The sequence below is a fragment of the Rhagoletis pomonella genome, unplaced genomic scaffold (assembly GCF_013731165.1).
Source record: "Rhagoletis pomonella isolate Grant_MI unplaced genomic scaffold, Rhpom_1.0 Rhpom_scaffold_00925, whole genome shotgun sequence".
Lineage (NCBI taxonomy): Eukaryota > Metazoa > Arthropoda > Insecta > Diptera > Tephritidae > Rhagoletis > Rhagoletis pomonella.
Window position 1 is genome coordinate 12,012 of NW_023459479.1, and position 10,003 is coordinate 22,014.

The window sequence follows — 10,003 nt, forward strand, 5'->3', positions numbered from 1 at the left end:
ACATGCCGGGCATTGGTTGGGCACATCCTCGTTGGTTCTGCTCAAGTAGGAGTTGAGCCTGCTGCAATAGCCAGAGCGAAGTTGGGCTATTGTAGTGCGGGTCTTCCGAGGCAGACAAAGTTCTGTCCCGTCCACGTCCGGTGGATGTGTGCCTAGAACGACATTCACAGGGCGGGAGTCTACATAACTTGAGACTGATTCCCTGTGAATGCCGTTCAGGGCCTGTCGGTAGGTTGACGGGTCCAGAGGTTGTTTGATAAACCTCTAGACTTCGTCCGTCAGTTCGTAAAGATGCCTCCTGACGTCCGTGGCGAGGGCTCTTCTGCGAGCAGCTGTCCGCTGGGATGGCCACGTCTGTGGCTCCCAGCAAGGAACTGCTTGCAGAGCATTAAGTTATGCTCCTTTACTGGGATGGGCCTCGTCATGTAGGTGGTGTTGGGGCGTCATCAGGAGGCATCCTGTCGCGGTTCGTAATGCCGTGTTTTGGCAGGTCTGAAGCTTCATCCACTGCGTCCTGCTAGTCCCCGGCGACCATACGGGCGCTGCATAGTTTAGAACCGGCCGGCCAATTGCCTTGTATGTTGCCAACAACGTTTCTTTATATTTGCCCCAAGTGCTGCCGGCCAGCGACTTGAGGATATTGTTGCGGCTCTGTACTTTGTTGACAATTGCGGTTGTATGCGCCTAGAAGGAGAGCAGACTGTCGAAGGTAACTCCGAGGATTTTTGGGTTATTCACCGTTGGTATTGTTACGCCATCGACGTGAATACCCAGTTGCAGTCTGACCTCCTTCGTCCAAGTGGTGAAAAGGGTTGCCGAGGATTTCGCAGGGGATAGGGCAAGGCTCCTTGCAGTGAAAAAGCGAGAAAGTTCGGAGAGGCTGTTGTTTCGGCGATCTAACCCCGTTTAGGTCGGCGAAATCCATCTTATATTTAGTTGTTGTTGTTGTTGTTGTAGCGGCTACAACAACCCCGCCCAGGACGGATGGTATCTCAGTCGTTGTCGTCAAGTTCCACTAACGGCAACCCTAGGAAGCGTGCAGCTTCTGTGGGGTTGGTCCACAGGGACAAGGCCGTTAGGGTTGTCGGGTTTTCCGGGCATGCGAAGAGATGTTTCGAGTCATGTGGGGTCTCTCCGCATGCCGGACACTTATTCGGTGCATCCTCATTCAATCTACTCAGGTAGGAGTTTAACCTGCTGCAGTAGCCGGAGCGAAGTTGTGCGAGTCTCCCGAGGCAGATGAAGCTCCGTCTCGTCTGTGTCCGGGGGTGGTATGCCTAGAACGGCATTCACAGGTCTAGAGTCTACATAGCTCGAGACTGACTCCCTGTGAATGCCGTTCAGGGCCTGTCGGTAAGATGTCGGGTCCAGACAGCCGGTTCTACGTACCGGAATGACTCGGGTTTTACCCGACCAAGGGCTGTTGTTTCGGCGATCTAACCCCGTTTAGGTCGGCGAAGTATCTCTTATATTTAGTCGACATCATCGGTGTTTCCGCGCCATATAAAAGGATCATGATTTGTAGAGCGTAAATTTCGTTCGTCGATTGAGGGTTCTGCTTTTCAATTCCCTACGGAGCTCAAAGTACCATCTGTTGGCGTGCAGGCAACTATCCGCAGACGAATGAGTAGGCTATCTCACACCAGGTAAGCTTAAACCGACATTACCGACAGCTTGGCACAGCTACAAACAAGAAGAGTGTGTCTGCAGGAAGGAGTGTTATCTCCTCTGCGATGAAGCTTAGTTGTAGACAAACTCTTAAAGATTTTCACCTATAAAGCAAGGGGTTGATGCGTAGGAATGGGGTCGCCACTGAAGTTAAGTACATAGGTTTTATGCTGAATTCCAAACTTCTGTGAAAGGCACATATTGGTGTGATCACTTCTAACGCCAGGAGGGCACTAATGGTCTGCAAACTACTGGCTGGCAAGGCTTGGCGCTGCAATCTCAGGATATCCTTTGGAAACAACAGAATATCCCTTCTTTTGGATTTCCAAAATATGTACACCGATAATTCAATCTCTATGTATTTACCAGAGTAAATTTTTCGTAACAGCTGGTACCAGCTCTTCGCAACTCAGTCGGTATGTTGTCGACCTTGAGGTCCTTTTACTTTTAAAACCGCATTGTTGCTGTTCTCATCTCCTTTATAGGATAGTCCCTATACATTATCGCCTTCGCCTCTGCAGGAACTACCCCTGATCTTGAAATCATTTGACTACTGCCTTCGTTCAAACTATTCGCGTTCGCTCGGGTTCTTTTACTGGCACATGGCCCTCTATAATTTAAGTATGTTCTGGACTTCGGCATCTCTCACTCTCTCACTCACTTTCTCTCTCTCTCTCTATTTTTGTTACGCAAAGAAACGGGTTTCCCTTTTCAACTCCCCGTGTCGCTGCCACATAGCTTGCGTTGCGACCGATTGCAGCGTGGCCTAAGCGGCATCTTTCGGACTCGTTGAAATACGACTTCCTCGTGGGCTACTTGTAACTGCATACCCAGAAGAGCGACCATACCCCATGCCACGACTGAGCCAAAATCGTCTAGACGGTTACAGCGCCAAACAAGAAGCAAACAAGAAGCTTAGAATAATTTTAAATTTTAGTTACATAATTTAAACGAATATTTGGATTAAAATCGTTTTGTTTGAATTTTTTTTTTGTTTATTTATGAAAGTATGTTTGTACATGATTATATATATTTTCATTATATTACTCATCATCTTACTATAGTCACAAATCTTAATTAAGTCAAATTCTCCCGATTCATCGATTTATCCACATCTAAACAGCTGTCATCTGTAGACTTATTTGCACTCGCTGAACTCGAGTTCAGCTGTGACGTATTAGCTGTTGTATTGAGTTTCGATTTATTGCGACTCTCGTCATCTGAATCCTCATCGTCGGGATCCAGTTTAAGCATGAGTTTTTTAAAGTCTAAATATTTTATAACCAGATCCATTCTTTCGTCGTCATTTAAATTGATTTTACTGTTTGCAACATCGGAAGCTAACATCGTTTCCTGTTGTTTCTTAATAATATCTATTGTTGTTTTAGGGTTAAAATCTTGAACGGTTTTACGAACTACTGCCTTCTCGTACAACTTCGGTTCCGACGGTGAGTACCTGGATATTTTACTATCTGTTAGACTATACATATGCTTTAGATGATCCTTTAGAATTAATAGCAGCATACACGCTTGTGAAGACATTATACACTTTTGCATTTCAAATGCATTTTCTGGCAGACGCTTGAATAACACTTCAGGATCATCTTCATCATCATCGTCCTCTAGAACATCCCCCCACATTAACGCTAGGTTTAAGATTTTCTTTGAAAGTCGTGAGCAAATTAGTACCAACAATTGAAATGAGTAAATCGACCTGATGTATCAAATAGAGTGGCTCATCTTGCACCGCATACGGGAAGTAAGCCAAATTATCTGCTACATATAACATTTGCTGCAGCGAAGTTTTTTGATCATCAAATTGCTTTACGATCGTTTGAACGAGCGCGCGTCGCTGCGTCTTAACCGCACGCAAAAGTGTGTATAAGAAATCATTCAGCGCCGTTGGCATTGTATCCAAGTTTCTTTTAACATAGCCACGAATAACTTTGCTACCCTTGCCTTTGGCATTCTGCTGCAAAATGCGCTGTAATCTAAAGCTGAACTGTAGTCCCAACTGCGCTTTCATATTCACAAACCCATTGTACATCTTGTCGATGTCTTTCAACAAGGCATCTGCTCTGTGCGCGGATTCGAGTTTCGAATCTGTACTTAAGCATATAAGATATGGCACAGTCTTAACAGGATGTACAAGGCCTTGCCGGAGCACGATCTGTATAACTTTAACAGCCCACAGTCGCACATTATCATCACTGTTTAGGAAACATTCGAAGATTTCTTGTAGATATAGTTGTATGATACGACTTGACATGCCCGATGACACGTCGTTCATTTCTTTAAGATCTTCGGTTTTCGACTGTTTGTCCCAATCCTTCTCTTTGTTGTACATATGCATTTCCGACTCAGTCAGATAGATCCAAATGTTGCGCAAACATATAATTTTAATGCCAGCATCACTCGTTTCTGAAAGCAGCAAGTCGCAGTAGTAGCGCTTCAACTTAGTATTCGTCAGATAGTCATCGTTCATCACACAAAATGAGCCCAAGGCAATCAGCGCTTCCTTGCGTATATCGTAATTTTGATATTGTGCAAAGAACATCAGACAATCAAACACATCGTTGCATATTGTTGGTGACAAACAATTGGACTCGCCTATGACCTCTTTCGATTTGAAATCGAAATAACGCATTAGTATGCCAATAGTGAAGAGGCTGCGGCGAATAGCTGCACTTAAATTATTAATCTGTCTGTTTTGCAATATTTGACTTCTAGTTTGATCTAAAATGCGATAAAACTTTTGAAAGCAATCTTTTATCAACGCATAGTTCTTCGTTATTTTGTTGACAATTGCACCCAAGCAAGAGACACAGCTCTTTACTACAGCTTGATTAAGTGAAACAACCAGTAACATCAAATGCTCTTCCAGCGAAGCCAAAAACGACTCACTAGCGTTATTAACAAGTGGTACAACCTGCAAAAGAAAATACAATTTTAGATTTTATGAAGTATTATAATATTAGAATTGTAGACTATTACCTTTTCCAGTATATCTGCCACAGCGCAAATAAATTTTGGTGCTGTAGTCGGGTGACACTTGATGTTCAGATAAGGCTCTATAGTGATTGCGTGTTGCACCAGCAGTTGCGGACGTACCTTCGCCAATAAATGCAGGGTGGTTATGCAGCCCAACATACGCGTATTGTCGGTGTCCTCTAGCTCGATCAAACGCCCCACCAGACCGTCTGCCAACTGCTGACACGACAACAAAATGTCAGCCGGCGGCTCTGTTTTCTTCTGCAAATTGTCTTTCATACTATCATCGCCCTTCGCATTACTTTCTTTGGGCTGAAATATGCTATTTAACAGCCCTTCCAACCAAGCTGTGCCTGTGTCGTGTGCTATATTAACCACGTCTATAATCTGATTTATCTTCAAATGTATGCCATCTTTGTCGTTTTTATGCAACGGCGTAAACCACATTTTCATGAAAACCTCCGTCACCAGCTTTTGTATGCCTTCCTCGTCGTTGACGCGTCTTATCATTTTCACACATATTTCCGGAATTTTCTGAAACGTCGGATACTCTATGCATATATCGCGAAGAATTTTTATTACACGCTTGCGCACCGACACACCAGTGTCCAAAATTCTAGTCGATAACATATCGTAATACTGGTCTATTAGCTCTTCGTTGCTCAGCACGAACTTGCCAACCAAATCGACGGCCGCCTCACGCACAGATATCGCTGCATCCAAAAACTTTTGGTTTACGCCCATTTGCATATCCTTGCGTCTGAGTACCATGGGATCAACTTCGACAATGTTAGCTAAGCATTTCATCGCACGCGTTCTTATAGCAATCGACGGCTCATTTACAACCAATATGATCTTTTTGAGGTAGCCATCAAATGACTTACTAAATGGTCTTTTGCTGGCCAAATATTGTGCTATTAAATGTGCATTATTATAATCGATATATGTTTTAATATGTTGTGCGTGATTGGAATCACCCAGTGTTGAATATGGATTTATATTATTCACTAAGCATTGCTTGCGTTTATCAAGCAAATTGAATCGTTCCATATTCAGCTCCTGATCGCCCATAGTACAATCACCGCCAACCCGGCTATCAACATTAACGAAGTTAATATCATCACCGCTGTCATCATTTGAATCACTGCCGGAAAGATCGGCATTTGTGCGCCTTTTACGTGAGCTCTTCTTTCGTGATGTATCGCGCTTTGCGCCCTCATTGATATTACGACGCTGATAAATTATATCACGATACCACTGGGTCAAATAGAAGTGTCGAGCATAATCCCAAATAGGATTGTCCACGTGTGCATTGGCGGCTAGGAAATCTAACAGGATCTTTTGCAGAAACTCCACCCGTTCGTCCTCTTTTAGTTCGACTTTGTTGTTGCTAGATGGCAGATCTCCCTCTTTCTCTTGCTCCACTTTAATATATCTGATCATTGAGTCTATGACATTCACTTTGTAGCGAGAGTCCACGGCATCCTTACGCAAACGCGCAGCCACAATGCCCAAATAATCCAAGGAAACCAAGCGTATACTTTGTTCTATAGATTTATCAGAAACATAACGTACAAGCATGGTTCCCAAAAGTGAAAGCAATAATTCGGATGACGGCCATTCGGGTTTGTTTACGGTTGCCAGAAGATCGTAGATAAAGTTCTCAAATATTGGACGGAAATCAGTTTCATTGGAGCGAGATTTGCACTTATTTAGAAATGTTGTTAGAAAATTGCCACCTATGCTTATAGCAACATCGTATTTTTTCAAAACAATCACATCGATATTTTGACGATCGGTTTGTGTGGAGAAACTAGATGCCTGACTCGCCAGTTCACCATACTGTGGTAATGATTTTCTTTTGTTATGCGAATTACTATTCATAACATCGGGTAAAATAGTAACGCACTGAATTAGTTGGAGTACTAATGCGGTGACCATTTGAATGTTGCCGCTATTGTTGATTAATTTGAAAGGTCGGAGGTTTTTCTTCGAAGACGGCAAACGATCAATGGAGGTCAATATATCACCTAGTATACTGCTGCGAATTTTGACATATTCCTCCTTTCGAAATAGGGTTGTGACTAATTCCAGGCACACAAATTGCAAGGTTTCGATGTTATCAACAAAGAACGGTTCGATCGATAAGGTGGAAAGTGGCAAAATGATGGTGTCCACAAATATATACCTATCGAAGAGTGTAACGAAGACCTTCATTAGCTCGGTGGCTTTTGAGTACAGCAACTGCAAGCTGCGATTATAATTTTGATAAATTCTCGATTTTTTACGATTATCCGCCTTTTTCATACTTTTTACTGTATATACGGGATCATATGATGGAAAGATTGTTTCACGAAATTGAAAATGCATAAATTTTATGATTAGCGTGATGTTATCCTCTTGCAAAAATTTAATATCTTTCGAAGTACAATAAATGTTGCAAATAAGGAGGCAAGCTTCGATTCCATTTAAAATCTTTTCCATTATTTCGTCGTCCATAATATCGTCTTCATCGTCTGGGCTTGCCGAATAATTCTTGGCCAAATATACATTTCGCATAGCGTAATTGACCAGTTGAGCCAACTTAGTTTTCGGTATAACATCTAATACATACTTTGCTTTTAACTTGGCGATATCGTTGCTCATTATATTAAGCATTCTAGATGATATACATTCGATATTCTCGTCTACTTCATCCGTATCGAAATTCGGAACTTCTGTGTCGTCCAGCGTTTCAATGATTTGCTCCAAATTTCGCATGAATTGTTGATAGGTTTGTGATCGCAATATTTCGTCCTTCGTACATTTCGCAGATGGTTTAGAAACGATGCGCTCAACACAACGTAATTTCGGCTGAGAGTGTATTTGCTCGGGTGGAACTTCGTCAACTGAAGGCGCTAGCTTTCTTTTCATTGCGAGTGGTTTTTCGTTCGTTTTCATTAAAGTAAACGCATCGTCGTTTTCAGCTGCTTTCGTAGTTAACTTTTTAAATTTCTGATCTGTTGAAGGTGGGGCTTGGGCATCTCCCGACTCCGATGTTGGTGTTGGTGGTGGTGGCTCCACTTTATTTGGAGTTACCAAACCAAATTTTCTTGCAGACTCTGGTGATTTCTTTACAAATTGTTTTATGCTTTGTTGCATGAGAGATGCATCCTTTTCTTTAAGTCGATTTATACATACCCGAACATTGGATTTCTCGCTGGGTTTACTGCTCACACAGGTATTAGGCTTGGGATCGGGCATTGTGAATTCATTCTTAATAGGTACCAAAGTCGGGTCGCTACTTTGTTTTTCTTCACCTGCTACAGGAGCAGCTAATGTTTGGACTGCTGGTGCTTGGACATCTGGAGCTTGGACAGCTGGCGCTTGGAGAGGTCGAGCTTGAACAGCGGGTGCTGTAACAGAGGGTGCTTTGACAGCGGTTGCTGTGACAGCTGATGCTTGGGCAGGTCGAGCTTGAGAGGCTGGTGCTTGGATAGCTGGAACTTGGACAGGATGTGCTTGAGCAACTGGTGCTTGGGCAGTTGTTGCTTTGACAGCTGGTGCTTGGAGAGCCAATGCTTGGGCGACTGTTCCTTGGGCAGCTATTGCTCGGGCAGCTGTTCCTTGGGAAGCTGATGTTTGGACAACTGTTGCTTGGGCAGCTACTCCTCGGGCAGTTGTTTCTTGGGCAGCTATTCCTCGGGCAGTTGGTCCTCGGGCAGTTGGTCCTTGGGCAGCTGTTGCTTGGACAACTGGTGCTTGAACAGCCATTCCTTGGGCAGCTATGGCTCGGGCAGCTGTCGCTTTGGCAACCGTTGCTTGGATAACTGTTGCTTGGACAGCTGGAGCTTGCACGGCTGGTGCTTGGACAGTGACATTCTGTTGGGTATAACCATTATTAGCTTGGTATTGGACATTGGCAATCGGCATTGCTGTGGAAGGGTTGTCTGGCATTATTGCGGAATTCGGATTTTGATAGTTCTGGGTGTGAATTACAGTTGGTTGCAATGTGTTCGGAATCGCTGGATTAGCTTTTTGTTCGATTTGACTTGGTTTTGTTTCATACGATGTCGAATTCAACGGTGTCGAAAAAGTACTGGTATTCTGGAAACACGCTACATTTTCAAAGCCAGCTTTCTGCTGTTCCCCAGAAAGTGTTTGCTTTAGGTCCGTTATTGGATGTTGGACCTTATGATTGATAGGAGTTTGGACATCGAAATTGTTATTTTGCATGGAAGTCATTTCCATTGTTGGAAAACTCCCACTTGATGGATTGTTGGTTATAGTCGCGTTATTTACATTCAATGGCATTTGCTGTTGCAGACGTTGCAGTTCCTCAGATTGCAACGTTGCGTTGCCGCCTCTTTGCCCGTGTACTACATTGTACCACTGTTGCTGCTGTTGCTGATGCGTTTGTTGTCTATTATTTTTCTGTTGATTTATTTTACCATTATTGGTATTAAACACAGTGGGACTGTAGCTGTAAATGCCTTGAAGCAACTCTGGGTAAGTATTTATATTTGTACCGAATTGTTCAATGGCATACTGGGGCTTAAGTTCTATTATTTCAGAGTTCGTTTGTTCGATGGCATGAACCAATTGCTTCACGAGGTTATCGTCCCGCACGGACAACAAATTATTGGATTCCTTGGCCACTAGTGTATGGAATAGCAAAGATTTATTTAACGACGTGACACTTGCCAGTGTGTCTGGTACTGGAAGTTCACTTAGCAAGTCCGATAAACTTGTCAAACAAGCCAAAGTGGTTACTGGAACACTGGGAATATCGGGGTCGGTCATATTCGTTGATATTTTTTCAAACAGTTCTTAGAGCACAGAATACAGCATATAATATTTGACTAATGAACCCTATTCTATCGCAAATTCAGACGAAGCTTCCTTCCAATAGATTTAGATACCACACAATTGTGTACATTCGTTAGCGCAGCTGTGCGTAGTCAAAACCTAAGTTGTCTCGCAAAGCAGCAATATTGCGCAATAGTTTAGCGCCAGTTTATATATGAACATAACTTGAAATGATTATCGGAAGAACCTAAAAAATTGCAAAATTTAGAAATTTCTCACAAAATATCGGATTTTTACCTCTTTTGCTGACACAAAATAGCTGACACAAGAAAACTGGAAATAGAATGACATTTGTAGCCGCATTGCCAACTTATTATTGGCATCCTTGGAGTTGCCATACGTACTTCCAACGAGCAAAGTACAGGAAGATTTCAAGCAAAGAACGTAAATGTATAAGAAGCGACAACTCGTTAAAGTCGGCGAGTGAGGTCTGAAAGGTTGAGATGAGAAGTTCGCGTCCGTTTTAACATCCATTTTCGTAAATGAATTCGCCGCA

General features: G+C 43.0%; 1 protein-coding gene across 1 annotated transcript; it reads right to left on the reverse strand.

The window, feature by feature from the left end:
* Positions 1-2,645: 2,645 nt before the first annotated feature.
* LOC118751703 (nipped-B protein-like) lies at positions 2,646-9,828 on the reverse strand. Its single transcript, XM_036486517.1, is given in 4 exon segments — positions 2,646-3,303; positions 3,305-4,597; positions 4,663-9,694; positions 9,745-9,828. Coding segments are annotated over 3 exon segments (6,630 nt in total). The 5' UTR covers positions 9,442-9,694; positions 9,745-9,828; the 3' UTR covers positions 2,646-2,745.
* Between the last annotated feature and the right edge of the window lie 175 nt (positions 9,829-10,003).